General features: G+C 44.7%; 1 protein-coding gene across 4 annotated transcripts in view; it reads right to left on the bottom strand.

The window, feature by feature from the left end:
• LOC138854181 (nephrin-like) overlaps positions 1–18,607 on the bottom strand; it is a 110,197-nt gene that overhangs the window by 79,576 nt on the left and 12,014 nt on the right. For 3 of the 4 annotated variants that reach the window (XM_070095806.1, XM_070095803.1, XM_070095804.1), the window contains exon 1: positions 9,275–10,966. The exons of the other annotated variant lie outside the window; for it this stretch is intronic. In XM_070095806.1, coding sequence (XP_069951907.1) covers positions 9,275–9,377 — 103 coding nt within the window. In that variant the 5' untranslated portion in view covers positions 9,378–10,966. Of the gene's footprint in view, positions 1–9,274; positions 10,967–18,607 lie in introns of those variants that run through there. 4 annotated transcript variants of the gene reach the window in all.

Below are 18,607 nucleotides of genomic sequence, written 5' to 3'. Positions count from 1 at the left end.
CATACAAACCAGTCCCTCACTACATACAAAGCAACCCTCCCCCCCCACACAATCCCCACAAACAATACTATCCCCCCCACACACATCCCCCCACAAACAAACAATAAACCCTCAACAGCATCACGTGACCACTTCAAAAACCAAACAAATCAATCTTATTGAATTGATAACAATTATTGATGACCCTAACTGATAATCGTAATTAACTCTTAACGATCATTACAGCATCTGCGAAATGGGGGGAGGGGGTGATTAGATTTGATCCAAGGAAGGGGGGTGGGGCGGATAACTCCAGTTCCTCGGATCAAAAACCCTGCCCTTCCTCACCAGCATCAAGGTCTTCCCTCTTGATGTAAGCTTGTATTTACAAATTCATTTACCATCGACGGATCATTTACAACAGTTTACCGCATGGGGTAGATAGGTTTCAAGCTTATCTACTGCTCGACGGTCGTTAAGGACGCAGTTCACATCTACTTTCATGTAAATTGTACATTTATATAAATTATTTACAGTGGTTAATATATATACATTATAATATATTGGATACACATTTTAAACGAGTATGTACTCATACATTGTGTATATACCACAGAGTTTTTTTTAAACTATTTCTGTATGTACCACAAAGTCGTATATAAACATTGTATATACGGCGTGAAAATTTAGTGTATATACACTCGATATATATATATATATATATATATATATATATATATATATATATATATATATATATATATATATATATATATTATATATATATGCAATAAGATCACAGTAAACAGGTGATTTCAGAATATGCAAAACAACCACTGTGAAAGAATAGAAAAATTCCAAGCGCTTTCGTGACTACTCACATTATCAAGGAACTATGAAAGTAAAGCATCCAAGGAAGGTATATAAGAGGTCTGGCCAACACCTCACTATCAGATCCCACAACAGTTAAACACCTGACGCGCGCTGGCCCAACTGGACAGGTCCTTCGCACAACCCACCAACAAACTATTCTACCCAAGAAAATTTAAAAATTATTATTTGTCCAGTGTATTATTAAATTCTTCCCAAATTCTATTAATTATAAATGGATCTAATTTATATAAACCAAAGGAAATATTCATATTATTGTCAAAACTGCTTTTTATGAAACAAGATTCAATTATATTCCTGTCGACCATGGACTTGCTTGATACTACTTTCTCAACTTTTTGAAAATCAATTGGATGGTTAAAATCTCTTACATGAATAAATAGAGCATTGGAATCTTGTCCAGTTCTAATGCTATATTTATGTTGTTTTAATCTTAGTTCGAGATATTTACCAGTTTGACCGTAATAAACTTTATCGCAAATTTTACAAGGAATCTTATAGACACATCCATCAGCATTTTGGGGGGAATTCTTTATCAAAAGTTTTTTTACTGTATCAAGATTTTTGAATACAACTTTAATATATATGTATATATATATATATATATACATATATATATATATAAATATATATATTATATATATATATATATATATATATATATATATATATATATATATATATATATATATATATATATATATATATATATATATATATAGCAACAGCACTGCCTTACGGACATAAACATCGAGAGATGTATATTTCTCGGTATATATACACTGCGTATTTAATGTTTTTTCAGGTGCAACGGTATTCTTGTCTGTTGGTAAATAGGTGACGCGGCAGTTTTACCCTCGTGTAGTAGATAAGCTTTAAACCCCCAATAAACTATCCTGATATACTACCCCATTAACCTACCCCCTGATAAAACACAGGAGAGGTAGTACCAGGAGACAAGGATGTGTTTGTGAAGAGAAACGATACTTACTTGCTGTAGCTGTTAGTTGTATGATGACCCTACTCCACGTAGCCTGTGGTCACTGTGACCAGGAAGGACTTGAGGTTTGAAGACTCTCTGATGACAGGTTCCAGGTTCAAAAAGCCTATTTGCTGCTCGTAAGGGTCGTTAAGGCAGCGTTGTCACCAGTTCACCACCAGTCAAGTATGATTTAATACCACAAATAAGGAGTTAAAGCTGAAAGTCATTGTGTGTACTCCGAGGAGGATATACACACCTCGAGGTGTACATATCCCGTGTGTACTCCACACACACACACACACACACACACACACACACACACACACACACACACACACACACACACACACACACACACACACACACAGGCGACGTGGCGTGCTTCATACCAACACAAACGCTGTTTCGACCGAAGCCTTGAACGTGCCGTTCCCTCACCACATCTGTCTATATACACTGAGAGGTGCATCTCTTTCTGTGTATATACACAGAGAGGTGCTTCTGTGTATATACACAGAGAGGTGGGTTCAGTCGCAAGCAAAATAATGAGATGTTTACAATGATTTTCAGGAGAATAATGATTGTAGTGTCAAGAGAGAATATGTAAAGTAAAAGGACACAAGTGCAACTAATGTGACATTTATTGTGGCAACGTTTCGCTCTCCAGGAGCTTTATCAAGCCATTACAAACAATACATGGACACAGAGGGTATATAAAGGCTCAGAGTGAGGTGAATACTAGTGAGGTACCATTTCGATGTTCACTAGTGGTAGTAGTAGTAGTAGTGGTGGTAGTGACAAAAGTAATACAATATGGTAGAGCAATTAACTCGTACATGAGTAAAAGGATATAAAAGCTATTACTTGGGTAACATAAAAATAGGTTGGACAAATATAAACTGGAATGAGGCAGCTTGTTTCAGTGTTCACTCTCTGTGCTTTGTGTAGTATAACAGGAGAGACTATGTGATGGCAGGGTTTACTGTTTTCAGGAGGATTCTTGCTAAGACTTCGGAGATGGTGAAGCTGCCGTTGTTTTGTTTAATTGTATTCGAAACAGCGATCAGTGCTGATTCAAGGCACTTGCGTGTGCGGAAATTAGTTTCTTTTATCACTAATTGGGCGTCTCTGAATTTCATAAGATGATTGGTGGAATTTCGGTGTTGTACACAGGCGTTGTTTAAGTTGTCGTTCCTACATGCGTATATGTGTTCATTGAGGCGGGTGTCGAGGTTTCTTGCTGTTTCACCTACGTAGATCTTGTCACAGCCTCCACAGGGTATAGTGTAAACTCCTGCATTGACTGGTTCGTGGTGCTTGGGTTTTGTCCTGGTTAGATCCTTTATTGAAGTGGTAGAAGCGATGGCGACTCTGGTGTTAGCTCCTGGAGAGCGAAACGTTGCCACAATAAATGTCACATTAGTTGCACTTGTGTCCTTTTACTTTACATATTGTCGGTAATTCTACCAACTTTATTACAAGAGAGAATATAATGACCCGGTGTCAGGAGTATAATGACCCGGTGTCAGGAAAGAGTATAATGACTCGGTTTCAGGAGTGAATATGATGACTCGGTGTCAGGAGAGAGTATGATGACTGTCAAAAACTTTACATCAAATATTAACAGCCAGTTATTCCTCAAGTCTTAGCTGTTTCTTCAGATGTTGCTCAAGTCTTAGCTGTTTCTTCAGATGTTCCTCAAGTCTTAGCTGCTTCTTCAGATGTTCCTCAAGTCTTAGCTGCTTCTTCAGATGTTCCTCAAGTCTTAGCTGCTTCTTCAGATGTTCCTCAAGTCTTAGCTGCTTCTTCAGATGTTCCTCAAGTCTTAGCTGTTTCTTCAGATGTTGCTCAAGTCTTAGCTGTTTCTTCAGATGTTGCTCAAGTCTTACCTGTTTCTTCAGATGTTGCTCAAGTTTTAGCTGTTTCTTCAGATGTTCCTCAAGTCTTAGCTGTTTCTTCAGATGTTGCTCAAGTTTTAGCTGTTTCTTCAGATGTTGCTCAAGTTTTAGCTGTTTCTTCAGATGTTGCTCAAGTCTTAGCTGTTTCTTCAGATGTTCCTCAAGTCTTAGCTGTTTCTTCAGATGTTCCTCAAGTCTTAGCTGTTTCTTCAGATGTTGCTCAAGTCTTAGCTGTTTCTTCAGATGTTGCTCAAGTCATAGCTGTTTCTTCAGATGTTGCTCAAGTCTTAGCTGTTTCTTCAGATATTCCTCAAGTCTTAGCTGTTTCTTCAGATGTTGCTCAAGTCTTAGCTGTTTCTTCAGATATTCCTCAAGTCTTAGCTGTTTCTTCAGATGTTGCTCAAGTTTTAGCTGTTTCTTCAGATGTTCCTCAAGTCTTAGCTGTTTCTTCAGATGTTGCTCAAGTTTTAGCTGTTTCTTCAGATGTTGCTCAAGTTTTAGCTGTTTCTTCAGATGTTGCTCAAGTCTTAGCTGTTTCTTCAGATGTTCCTCAAGTCTTAGCTGTTTCTTCAGATGTTCCTCAAGTCTTAGCTGTTTCTTCAGATGTTGCTCAAGTCTTAGCTGTTTCTTCAGATGTTGCTCAAGTCATAGCTGTTTCTTCAGATGTTGCTCAAGTCTTAGCTGTTTCTTCAGATATTCCTCAAGTCTTAGCTGTTTCTTCAGATGTTGCTCAAGTCTTAGCTGTTTCTTCAGATATTCCTCAAGTCTTAGCTGTTTCTTCAGATGTTGCTCAAGTCTTAGCTGTTTCTTCAGATGTTCCTCAAGTCTTAGCTGTTTCTTCAGATGTTGCTCAAGTCTTAGCTGTTTCTTCAGATGTTGCTCAAGTCATAGCTGTTTCTTCAGATGTTGCTCAAGTCTTAGCTGTTTCTTCAGATATTCCTCAAGTCTTAGCTGTTTCTTCAGATGTTGCTCAAGTCTTAGCTGTTTCTTCAGATATTCCTCAAGTCTTAGCTGTTTCTTCAGATGTTGCTCAAGTCTTAGCTGTTTCTTCAGATGTTCCTCAAGTCTTAGCTGTTTCTTCAGATGTTGCTCAAGTCTTAGCTGTTTCTTCAGATGTTGCTCAAGTCTTAGCTGTTTCTTCAGATGTTCCTCAAGTCTTAGCTGTTTCTTCAGATGTTGCTCAAGTCTTAGCTACATGATCAACTCCTCAACATGTTCCCATCTCCTCCTGGTGGTGTAAGACACATTAAACTGTACCCTCTCTCCTTGCTGCTTCACACGAACCCTCAAGCACTTACAAGCACTCACAAGTGCTTTCAGAGTTGCTAGTAAGTGCGTAAGTCACTCTAGGCAGTATTACAAATGCGACTAAGTTTGTCACTACTGGTCTGACTTACAGGATGGTTACAGTGTGGCTGTCACTACTGGTCTGACTTACAGGCTGGTTACAGTGTGGCTGTTACTACTGGTCTGACTTACAGGCTGGTTACAGTGTGGCTGTCACTACTGGTCTGACTTACAGGCTGGTTACAGTGTGGCTGTCACTACTGGTCTGACTTACAGGCTGGTTACAGTGTGGCTGTCACTACTGGTCTGACTTACAGGCTGGTTACAGTGTGGCTGTCACTACTGGTCTGACTTACAGGCTGGTTACAGTGTGGCTGTTACTACTGGTCTGACTTACAGGCTGGTTACAGTGTGGCTGTTACTACTGGTCTGACTTACAGGATGGTTAGTGTGGCTGTCACTACTGGTCTGACTTACAGGATGGTTACAGTGTGGCTGTCACTACTGGTCTGACTTACAAGCTGGTTACAGTGTGGCTGTCACTACTGGTCTGATTTACAGGATGGTTACAGTGTGGCTGTCACTACTGGTCTGACTTACAGGATGGTTACAGTGTGGCTGTCACTACTGGTCTGACTTACAGGCTGGTTACAGTGTGGCTGTCACTACTGGTCTGTCTTACAGGATGGTTACAGTGTGGCTGTCACTACTGGTCTGACTTACAGGCTGGTTACAGTGTGGCTGTCACTACTGGTCTGACTTACAGGTTGGTTACAGTGTGGCTGTCACTACTGGTCTGTCTTACAGGCTGGTTACAGTGTGGCTGTCACTACTGGTCTGACTTACAGGATGGTTACAGTGTGGCTGTCACTACTGGTCTGTCTTACAGGATGGTTACAGTGTGGCTGTCACTACTGGTCTGACTTACAGGCTGGTTACAGTGTGGCTGGAGGCAGCCATCTTTAATGTTCTGAAATTGTGGACTTTATATATCATAACATTTAAATGTTTTGGAGGTGGTCGTTGAAAGTGTTTGTGGCACTGGTGCCTCTGTTATGTTTATATGTCAGTGCTGCTACTCCTGTCTTATAAACAATATATATATATATATATATATATATATATATATATATATATATATATATATATATATATATATATATATATATATATATATATGCAAAACATCCACTGTGAAAGAATATAGAAGTTCCAAGTGCTTTCGTGACTACTCACATTATCAAGGAACAATGAAAGTAAAGCATCGAAAGGAAGGTATATAAAGGGGTAGGCCACACCTCACTATCAGATCCCACAACAACGAAGCACCTGACGCGAGACAGCAGGCCCGCCGGCCGAACTAGACAGGTCCTTCATACAACCCACCACCAAACTATTCTACCCAAGAAATAAGAAATTTAAAAAATTATTATTTGTCCAATGTATTATTAAATTCTTCCCAAATTCTATTAATTATATAAACCAAAGGAAATATTCATATTATTGTCAAAACTGCTGTTTATGAAACAAGATTCAATTATATTCCTGTCGACCATGGACTTGCTTGATACAACTCCCAACTTTTTGAAAATCAACTGGATGGTTAAAATCTCTTACATGAATAAATAGAGCATTGGAATCTTGTCCAGTTCTAATGCTATATTTATGTTGTTTTAATCTTAGTTCGAGATATTTACCAGTTTGACCGTAATAAACTTTATCGCAAATTTTACAAGGAATCTTATAGACACATCCATCAGCATTTTGGGGGGAATTCTTTATCAAAAGTTTTTTTACTGTATCAATATTTTTAAATACAACTTTAATATTAAAAGTCTTAAGAAGAGAAGGCATATCAACCAAGCTTTCATGGTAAGGGAGAACCAACATATTTTTAGTTGAATAAGGCTGGTTGTCCCTTTTTGGATTGTAAAAAGTATTTCTAGCAACTTTAAGAGATTTATCAATTACATTTCTTGGGTATTTTAAATCATTACCTATTTCATAAATTTTGGATATTTCCTCATCTATGAACTCTGGACTACAAATTCGTAAAGCTCTCGCGTCAGGTGTTTCTTTGTGGGATCTGATAGTGAGGTGTGGGCTACCCCTTTATATACCTTCCTTTAATGCTTTACTTTCATTGTTCCTTGATAATGTGAGTAGTCACGAAAGCGCTTGGAACTTCTCTATTATTTCACAGTGGTTGTTTTGCATATTCTAAAATCACCTGTTTACTGTGATCTTATTGCATATATATATATATATATATATATATATATATATCTATATATATATATATATATATATATATTTCACAACTTTTCTTCCGTGCGTGTGTATGTGTGTGTGTACACTCACCTATTTGTACTCACCTATTTGTGGTTGCAGGGGTCGAGTCCTAGCTCCTGGCCCCGCCTCTTCACCGGTTGCTACTAGGCCCTCTCTCTCCCCGCTCCATGAGCTTTATCAAACCTCGTCTTAAAACTGTGTATGGTTCCTGCCTCCACTACGTCATTTTCTAGGCTATTCCACGGCCTTACAACTCTATGACTGAAGAAATACTTCCTATCTCTCTGACTCATTTGTGTCTTCAAATTCCAATTGTGGCCTCTTGTTTCTGTGTCCCCTCCCTGGAACATCCTGTCCTTGTCCACCTTGTCTATTCCACGCAGTATTTTATATGTCGTTATCATGTCTCCCCTGACCCTCCTGTCCTCCAGTGTCGTCAGGCCGATTTCCCTTAATCTTTCTTCATAGGACATTCCCCTTAGCTCTGGAACTAACCTTGTTGCAAACCTTTGTACTTTCTCTAGTTTCTTGACGTGCTTTATCAAGTGCGGGTTCCAAACAGGTGCTGCATACTCCAGTATGGGCCTGACATACACGGTGTACAGTGTCTTGAATGATTCCTTACTAAGGTATCGGAATGCTGTTCTCAGGTTTGCCAGGCGCCCATATGCTGCAGCAGTTATCTGATTGATGTGTCCTTCCGGAGACATGCTCGGTGTTATACTCACCCCAAGATCTTTCTCCTTGAGTGAGGTTTGCAGTCTTTGGCCACCTAGCCTATACTCTGTCTGTGGTCTTCTGTGCCCTTCCCCTATCTTCATGACTTTGCATTTGGCAGGATTAAATTCGAGAAGCCATTTGCTGGACCAGGTGTCCAGTCTGTCCAGGTCTCTTTGAAGTCCTGCCTGGTCCTCATCAGATTTAATTCTCCTCATTAACTTCACATCATCTGCAAACAGGGACACTTCTGAGTCTAACCCTTCCGTCATGTCGTTCACATATGTGTGTGTGTGTGTGTGTGTGTGTGTGTGTGTGTGTGTGTGTGTGTGTGTGTGTGTGTTCCCAGCGCAGTCCGTGTGCAACATGCAATAAATGTTTTACGAGTCAAATATCACTACGTTAAAACAACGATTCAGTGCAATACACAAGCTTGCAGCAGACATAACGTTTACCACGACGTGTGTGTGTGTGTGTGTGTGTGTGTGTGTGTTGTACAGTACAACACACACACACACACACACACACACACACACACACACACACACACAGTGGCTGGAACCACGCCAGGTTAGTCCGCACACTGTAAGAAATATACTGAAGAAGTGTTTAGAATTGCTGCAAGTCCCGAGTCTCCACACTCTGGGGACCGATTACCCAAGATCCTGTCTGAGATGACTCGGAGACAGACGGGTAATTCTGGAAGAGGAGTAACAGTTAAACACTTCATTTTTTGGTCATCTTGAAGGGGGTGAGAGAGAGAGAGAGAGCTACCAATATAACTAATGTAAAGGAGAAGAGGGAACTAGAAGCAAACGTCGTGGAAGATAGAGATATTATTATTATTATTATTATTATTATTATTATTATTATTATTACTACTACTACTACTGCTAGTGTCAACACGTGTCTCCACACATTAGCACGTGCATGTAAAGAGCAACACTTGTTCCAACAAATTTACGTACCTTCCCTCACCCTCAAGTTCCCTCACGTATTTTTTACGAGTTCAGGACTTACCTCACTTCCTTCCTAAGTTCTCTTACTTACCCCACAACTTCACCAAGTTGCTCTTACATAAAAAAGCTTTCATTATAGAGAATAATAATAATAATAATAATAATAATAATAATAATAATAATAATAATAATATAGGATGGACAGCAGGAGAGAGAGAGAGAGAGAGAGAGAGAGAGAGAGAGAGAAAGAGAAATTGAGCCTCACTTACTTCTCTTTATCTCCAAGCAGTTAGACACAGCCGTCAAGACGCTGATGATAACCACCTTCCACATGGCGACTCCTGATAAAGGAATAAGGTCACCCAAAGTCATTTTGGAAATCCCAGGCGACTCCTGCAGGTCAGAGGTCACGGTTGACTGGGAGTGCCACGCTGACCCGAGGGAGGTAACAAAATTATTGCTGTCATAGATGGTTCCAGTACACAACCGAGAGCAGAAAGGTCTCACCAATTATCCTTAGACACGAAAGTGGTAATATTTACGATATTTCTCTTCCAAGACACGACACATTACTGCTTTGTGTCTTCATGTCCCTCAAGGACTTTGCCTGTCACGCATTACGTATTGTAGGTGTCTTCTCCGGCTATACACTAGTGTGGTGACTGGGGCAACAAACTGACAAGCGGGGAAACCACCAGTTATTGCATCACTGCATCGAGCAGTTTGCTGTCTCGGTAAGTTGGCCTCTTGTCGCGTTGCGGTGATTTCCTGGAAGCTCTTCCGATGTTAGCCCTCTGGAGGCTTCAGGAGGTTGAGCTCTGGTGTGAAGGGTCGTGTTGCAGTGGTTTCCTGGAAGCTCTTCCGATCCCAAGCCCCTGGAGGTTCCAGGAGGTTGATCTCTCCAGTGTGAAGGGTCGTGTTGCAGTGATTTCCTGGAAGATTTTCCGATGTCAAGCCTCTGGAGGTTCCAGGAGGTTGATCTCCAGTATGAAGGGTAGTGTTGTGATGGGTCACTGGAATGTTGTACAATTCCAGGCCCTCTGAGGTCCCATAGGAGTTCTCGGTGTAAAGGGTCGTATTATGGAGGGTCTTTTTATGGAAGGTTGTCTTATAGAGGGTCGTCTTATGGAGGACCGTGTTATGTAGGGTCGTGTTATGGTGGGTCACTGAAATTTCGTGCTATTCCACGCTCCTGGAGATTCTGGCACGTCTTTCCTACTTGGGACCGTATTATGGTGGGCCCCGGGAAGCATTTGTAATTCCAGCAACCCTGCAAGATGAGCGAGGTCTTGCTCTGTGTGAAGCCGAGTTATGTCGTCGTGAAGAGACGAACTCGGCAGCATGAGAGATTTTCTTCGTATTATTAATTCCAGAGGATTAATAATCCAGGATAACTCAGAGAAGATAAACATCCCAGGCTTGTTTACTCTGCGTCCCTTAGGTCCTCTTCCACAGGAAGCGACCCACAATAGCCGACTGATTCCCAGGTACCTATTTACTAATAAGTGAAGAGGGGGGCACTAGGTGTAAGTGGGCTTGTGCGTGCGGTTGCCCTTTTTCACTCACAAACGCACTTATTTCCAAGAACTATTACAAGCGCATTAAACTTGCAGCCTGTCACAATTATTAATTTTTCGAGACTTTCTACCGCTCACAAGTCTTTTTTTTTTTTTTTTGCAAACATACAACTGGCTAAGGCGCACGATTAATTATCCATAACACACGAAGAACTTTGCGAAGTTCGCGTCTAGTGTTGCGTCCAGCACCTGCTAAGAAAACCGTGTTCCACAGACGATTCGACAAACACACTGATGCACCAGCTGTAATGGTTCCTCACGAATACTTTCCAAAAAAACCATCTGCGGCCGGTGGACCAGCTGTTACTCGGAGTGAAAGAGGGAGAGGGAGGGAGTGAGAGAAAGAGAGTGAGAGAGGGAGAGACAAGGTCTGCTCCTACTGCGATACGGAGCCACACTGAGCAACTCTCGTAACTGCAACCCTCGCTCTCTCCCTCCCTCCCTCAGGATGTTCCTTCACCATTTCAATCTCTATATTGCATTTGCTGAGAGAGAGAGAGAGAGAGAGAGAGAGAGAGAGAGAGAGAGAGGCAACGTCTTCCCCATAGATGATCCTTCAGATGAGAATCTCACTACCTCTGCAAAATCTTGTTGTTGGCGTCCTGAAGGTGACTAGGTACTCCAGGTGTTGTGTGAAGGTGACCACACCCCAGGTGTTGTGTGAAGGTGACCACACCCCAGGTGTTGTGTGAAGATGACCACACACCCCAGGTGTTGTGTGAAGGTGACCACACACTCCAGGTGTTGTGTGAAGGTGACCACACACTCCAGGTGTTGTGTGAAGGTGACCACACACCCCAGGTGTTGTGTGAAGGTGACCACACACCCCAGGTGTTGTGTGAAGGTGACCACACACCCCAGGTGTTGTGTGAAGGTGACCACACACCCCAGGTGTTGTGTGAAGGTGACCACACACCCCAGGTGTTGTGTGAAGGTGACCACACACCCCAGGTGTTGTGTGAAGGTGACCACACACCCCAGGTGTTGTGTGAAGGTGACCACACACCCCAGGTGTTGTGTGAAGGTGACCACACACCCCAGGTGTTGTGTGAAGGTGACCACACACCCCAGGTGTTGTGTGAAGGTGACCACACACCCCAGGTGTTGTGTGAAGGTGACCACACACTCCAGGTGTTGTGTGAAGGTGACCACACCCCAGGTGTTGTGTGAAGGTGACCACACACTCCAGGTGTTGTGTGAAGGTGACCACACCCCAGGTGTTGTGTGAAGGTGACCACACCCCAGGTGTTGTGTGAAGGTGACCACACACCCCAGGTGTTGTGTGAAGGTGACCACACACTCCAGGTGTTGTGTGAAGGTGACCACACACTCCAGGTGTTGTGTGAAGGTGACCACACACCCCAGGTGTTGTGTGAAGGTGACCACACACCCCAGATGTTGTGTGAAGGTGACCACACACCCCAGGTGTTGTGTGAAGGTGACCACACACCCCAGGTGTTGTGTGAAGGTGACCACACACTCCAGGTGTTGTGTGAAGGTGACCACACACCCCAGGTGTTGTGTGAAGGTGACCACACACTCCAGGTGTTGTGTGAAGGTGACCACACACTCCAGGTGTTGTGTGAAGGTGACCACACACCCCAGGTGTTGTGTGAAGGTGACCACACACTCCAGGTGTTGTGTGAAGGTGACCACACACTCCAGGTGTTGTGTGAAGGTGACCACACACCCCAGGTGTTGTGTGAAGGTGACCACACACCCCAGGTGTTGTGTGAAGGTGACCACACACCCCAGGTGTTGTGTGAAGGTGACCACACACCCCAGGTGTTGTGTGAAGGTGACCACACACCCCAGGTGTTGTGTGAAGGTGACCACACACCCCAGGTGTTGTGTGAAGGTGACCACACACCCCAGGTGTTGTGTGAAGGTGACCACACACCCCAGGTGTTGTGTGAAGGTGACCACACACCCCAGGTGTTGTGTGAAGGTGACCACACACCCCAGGTGTTGTGTGAAGGTGACCACACACCCCAGGTGTTGTGTGAAGGTGACCACACACCCCAGGTGTTGTGTGAAGGTGACCACACACCCCAGGTGTTGTGTGAAGGTGACCACACACCCCAGGTGTTGTGTGAAGGTGACCACACACCCCAGGTGTTGTGTGAAGGTGACCACACACCCCAGGTGTTGTGTGAAGGTGACCACACACCCCAGGTGTTGTGTGAAGGTGACCACACACCCCAGGTGTTGTGTGAAGGTGACCACACACCCCAGGTGTTGTGTGAAGGTGACCACACACCCCAGGTGTTGTGTGAAGGTGACCACACACCCCAGGTGTTGTGTGAAGGTGACCACACCCCCCAGGTGTTGTGTGAAGGTGACCACACCCCCCAGGTGTTGTGTGAAGGTGACCACACACCCCAGGTGTTGTGTGAAGGTGACCACACACCCCAGGTGTTGTGTGAAGGTGACCACACACCCCAGGTGTTGTGTGAAGGTGACCACACACCCCAGGTGTTGTGTGAAGGTGACCACACACCCCAGGTGTTGTGTGAAGGTGACCACACACCCCAGGTGTTGTGTGAAGGTGACCACACACCCCAGGTGTTGTGTGAAGGTGACCACACACTCCAGGTGTTGTAGGAAGGTGACCACACACCCCAGGTGTTGTGTGAAGGTGACCACACACCCCAGGTGTTGTGTGAAGGTGACCACACACCCCAGGTGTTGTGGGAAGGTGACTACCCACCCCAGGTGTTGTGGGAAGGTGACTACCCACCCCAGGTGTTGTGGGAAGGTGACTACCCACCCCAGGTGTTGTGGGAAGGTGACTACCCACCCCAGGTGTTGTGTGAGTGCCTGCAGGTGCCAGGTGGCACTGTGAGAGCCGGCAGGTACCAGGTGGCAGTATTATTATTATTATATTCAAGGGGGGAGCGCTAAACCCAGAGGATTATACAGCGCCTGGGGGGGGGGATGTGAAAGGCATTCAGGCTTAATTCGGGAAACTGGAGCACAGATCAAATTCCCTAAATCAAGAGCCCCTCACCAACATCAAGGAACCTTCCTTGAGAGGCAGGTGGCAGTAACCAGGCACCTGGGAGGTGGCTGGCTGGCCGAGGTCATGCAAAAGGCAGTGTCAGCAACACACTGCTTCTCACACTGACACACACTCAGTGGGGTAACACTTCCTGCAGTTGCTGTTAGTTACCATTTTGTCCTAGGCACATGTCGACTAGACACTAGGCCTATTGTATGTGTGCTGTGTGTGCTGTGTGTGTGTGCTGTGTGTGTGTGCTGTGTGTGTGTGCTGTGTGTGTGTGCTGTGTGTGTGTGCTGTGTGTGTGTGCTGTGTGTGTGTGCTGTGTGTGTGTGCTGTGTGTGCTGTGTGTGTGTGTGTGTGTGTGTGTGTGTGTGTGTGTGTGTGTGTGTGTGTGTGAGAGTTGGGAGGGGTGTACTAACCCACCTGGGTTGAGTCTCAGCTCCTGGTTCCCCCTTCCCCCCTCCTGCGTCTACAAGGATGCTCGACCTAGGTTATTGGTGCTGTGATGACCTGTCGTATCTACTCCTGAAGCTGCGTATGATCGTACCTACTAACGAAACTGCGTATGCCTCCACCAAAGCCGCATCTTTATTCTACTTATTTACAAACCTTGCGCTAAACCCGTAAGGGGGAGAGACGCTAGGTAATCGGATTTTATACAGTGACGAAGAGGTTAAATACACTTCCATGGATCACTCCTGAAATAGGATTCACCATATTGTGAAAGTCCTTCTAGGGAGGTCATGGCTCTTTATCCAAGGAACTGGAGCTGTTCTGGCTTTGCTGCATGATCCCTGCGAGTTTACCGCTTTCTACATGAAGGTAAAACAAATAATGGTACTGGGAGTACTGGGGACTGAACTGGGAAACTTGTAATTGTAGTGGGAGTACTGGGGACTGAACCGGGGGACCTATAATTGTGCTGCGTGTACCGGGTATCGAACAGGATTCCTCGTGATTGCAGTGATCCTGCGTCCATTTGTTGGTGAGAGAAGGATCTCACGGCAGTGGTCACTGCTCTTACGGCAGTGATCTTGCGACTGTATGTTGGTGAGAGAAGGATCTCACCGCAGTGGTCACTGCTCTTACGGCAGTGATCAAGCGACTGTATGCTGGTGAGAGAAGGATCTCGCAGCAGTGGTCACTGCTCTTACGGCAGTGATCAAGCGACTGTATGTTGGTGAGAGAAGGATCTCACGGCAGTGGTCACTGCTCTTACGGCAGTGATCAAGCGACTGTATGTTGGTGAGAGAAGGATCTCACGGCAGTGGTCACTGCTCTTACGGCAGTGATCCTGCGACTGTATGTTGGTGAGAGAAGGATCTCACCGCAGTGGTCACTGCTCTTACGGCAGTGATCAAGCGACTGTATGTTGGTGAGAGAAGGATCTCATGGCAGTGGTCACTGCTCTTACGGCAGTGATCAAGCGACTGTATGCTGGTGAGAGAAGGATCTCGCAGCAGTGGTCACTGCTCTTACGGCAGTGATCAAGCGACTGTATGCTGGTGAGAGAAGGATCTCACCGCAGTGGTCACTGCTCTTACGGCAGTGATCAAGCGACTGTATGTTGGTGAGAGAAGGATCTCATGGCAGTGGTCACTGCTCTTACGGCAGTGATCAAGCGACTGTATGCTGGTGAGAGAAGGATCTCGCAGCAGTGAATGCCCGAGAGGGTGATTCAGAGGAACGCTTGAGTTCTGTCCCCGGAGCGTTGATTATTATTATTATAATCAAGGGGGAAGCGCTAAACCCGGAGGATTATACAGCGCCTGGGGGGGGGGATGTGGAAGGCATTCAGGCTTAATTCGGGGAACTGGAGCACAGATCCAATTCCCTAAATCAAGAGCCCCTCACCAACATCAAGGAACCTTCCTTGAGGGGCCCGGAGCGTTGAGAAGCTATTAGTGGGAGATATTGCTTTGCATAAATCCTCTCAGAGCTGACCTGATGCACTATTACTCTCTCTCTCTCTTTCTCTCTCCCTCTCTCTCTCTCTCTCTGATCTATGCCTGAGCAGGCTTTGCTTTGATGTTATTGTGGAGTATCCCATCTAGTTGTTCAGTTTGGCGAGAAACGATGAGGGGGTCGGTCAGTGTGTGTTGGTCCTCCTCCTAGTCCTCTTCCCTCTCCTCTTCCTCCTCCTCTCACTGACCTCACAACAACTAAGGCGACATCAAAACACTGTCTCGCTCCACTAAACCCCATCTTGTGAATCTGATGGAATTGAGATCCCCTACACAGCCTACCTAACGCGTGCGTGCGTGCGTGTGTGTACTCACCTATTTGTAGTCACCTATTTGTGGTTGCAGGGGTCGATTCACAGCTCCTGGCCCCGCCTCTTCGCTGATTGCTACTAGGTCCTCTCTCTCCCTGCCCCATGAGCTCTATCATACCTCGCCTTAAAACTATGTATGGTTCCTGCCTCTACCACGTGTGTGTGTGTGTGTGTGTGTGTGTGTGTGTGTGTTTTATTCAATTATCTCTTGCATGAAGTATACTTTTTTTTATTTTCCCCTTCCGTCTATGTCTCTTCTTCGTATCTTAAATCTTTTTGATTGCCCAGAAAACAAGATTTTTTCCACGTAATCTCTGTGCCACAGTGAAGTAATCGCCCATTAACACACAGTAACGACCTCTTAAAAGTCGAACAAAGGGTTTAAATGTATTTTTCGCAGATTATTCCTCATCCCAAATTTTGGTTTAAAAGTAAATAATATAATCATGTATGACCCATGTACGAGGGTAGTAGTGAGTGGGAGGGGAGGGCAAAGGGTATGGGCATGGGAGGGGGAGGGGGTTAGGGGTGATGCGGGGGTTAGTGAAAGAGTTAAACTGAAATCATAGTTGGTGGAATAGGTCGTTTCTGCTTAAAAGTCTGCGTCAGTGGTGGGACTTTCGGTGAGAATGTCAGTTAGAGTGACTTTGTGGTGTAGATGCGGGAAGTGAGTCCTGTGTGGCCAGTGGATAACAGGGTAGTCTCTTAAGATATGGTGAGTTGACAGTGTGACTCGGCAGTCTCCACAGAGTCGTACTGGTCATTTCTCCATGTGTTAACCGTGTGTGAGTCGCGTGTGTCAGATTCTTCACTGTGAGAGTGCGGTCTCTCAAACCCAGCAGCAGTAGGAAGATGACCAGAGTCCTGTTCTCAGTCTGATACTGAACAATTCGTGTTCTAACTCTGACTCTCATTGTTGCCAACGATGGTTGGAGTCGTTGAGGGATCACTGAAACTGGGAAGACATGAATAGCTGACCGAGTGGCTGAGTCTGCTTGTTTACCGCCTCAAACGTAAGCGTGTCCAGGGACCCAGCAGAAATACGACATAACCAAAGGGCTAAAGGAAGGTCGATGGGACGAGGAGAATCCAATTTCTAGCTAGTTTGTCATGCACTTTAGCAGTCGAGGTGGACACGGTGTCGATGCGTATAACTGCACGTGTTAAAAATGGTATAAAATACCGACAAGTTGAAGACTAAGAAACATGTGCAACAACTGAATATCTTTGTTGTTGAAACGTTTCGCCTACACAGTAGACTTCTTCAGTCAAATACAGAGGCGGCAGGTGTAGTAGTGAAATGAAGATAATGTAATCAGTCCCTCAACTGAGGGACTGACCACCTTGATGGACTGATTATATATCTTTATTTCACTACTACACCTGCTGCCTCTGTATTTGACTGAAGTAGTCTACTGTGTAGGTGAAACGTTTCAACAGTAAAGATACCCAACTGTTGTACATGTCTCTTAATCATCATAATTGCACATAACTATCTTGTGTAAACACTGGCCCAACCTGGAAAACAAATGCGTATCCGACACCATCCAGGGACTTACAGCCATAAGTATACACAGCTACGGTATGAGGACGAGACTGAAGATGCCCGAAAAACTCAGGCATGTAAGTGGCTTTCTCTGTACTTAACAGTATTATATAACATGTAAATCCCACGTTGTATACTATGCAAAGAAAAGCACAAGTTTACATGTGGGAGGCCAGTGAGCGTCCACGACCCTCACGAGACTCCCGCTCATAGAATAATCAGGGATATTAGTAAGGCTAATTTATTTGATTGTTGTGCCAGTTATTGCGACTCTCACCTCTTCGTTGTTGCGCTCTAATGTCTTCCTTTAAATTACTTCCCCTTTACGTTTACCCTGCAGCCTAGTTTCCCCTTTACATTCACCCTGCATCTTATTTCCCCCCCTCCCCTTTACGTTCACCCCTGCATCTTATTTCCCCCTCCCCTTTACGTTCACCCTACATCATTTTTTCCCCTTTCCCTTACATTCACCCAGCATCTTATATTTCCCTTCCCTCCTTAGAAATCTCCCATGATTCAGCTTTGCTCCCACCTGCTTCCATGCTCAAAAACTCCCTCTGCATTCCAAAGAAATGGTCTGTGGAGAGCTGTGAGGTGGAAAGATGGGGAGAGAGGGTTCAACGATGGAAGCTCAACCCACGTGTTGTCGGGAACTGTGTATAAAGCAAGTGAAACGAGCAACAGCTGGAGTTTTCCCACGCCGATTTCTTGTGCACACTTTGTGGCTGAATCAGAAAGTATTTCTTCAGTGAGGCGGAAGATGAATGGTCTGAACGAAGGAGTAATGGAGTCAGGCTGCAGGCATGGTTTTGTGAGTAGTTGAGACAGGGCCCACGAGGCTAGGAGGGAAGGTATTCGGCTAGCAGCAAGTTAAAAAGCATGGGCCAGGAGCTGAAGTCAAAGCCCTTTGCGAGAAGGTACGGTGCATCATGGGAGTGTAGACAGCCTCTCCGTTGATTCATTCTTCTCAAATCATCAAGTTTGTTCTCGAGAATTGCGCCAAGGGTAATAGTTCTAAGAGGCGCTAGGGAACGATGCTGTCAGTGGGGGCAATGGATAACTTACCTGGTAGTAAGGGCCTCATTGTATCGATTTCTTGTTGCTTAGCTAAGATGATTTCGCATTGGTATGGACCGAAAACAAGTCCCCGTGCCACCATCTGATTAAGGTCTGCTAAAAGGGGACACCTTTGTACCTGCC

This window comes from Cherax quadricarinatus, chromosome 51 (assembly GCF_038502225.1).
Source record: "Cherax quadricarinatus isolate ZL_2023a chromosome 51, ASM3850222v1, whole genome shotgun sequence".
In the NCBI taxonomy this organism is placed as follows: Eukaryota; Metazoa; Arthropoda; class Malacostraca; order Decapoda; family Parastacidae; genus Cherax; species Cherax quadricarinatus.
This window is presented reverse-complemented; position numbering and strand designations above follow the sequence as displayed.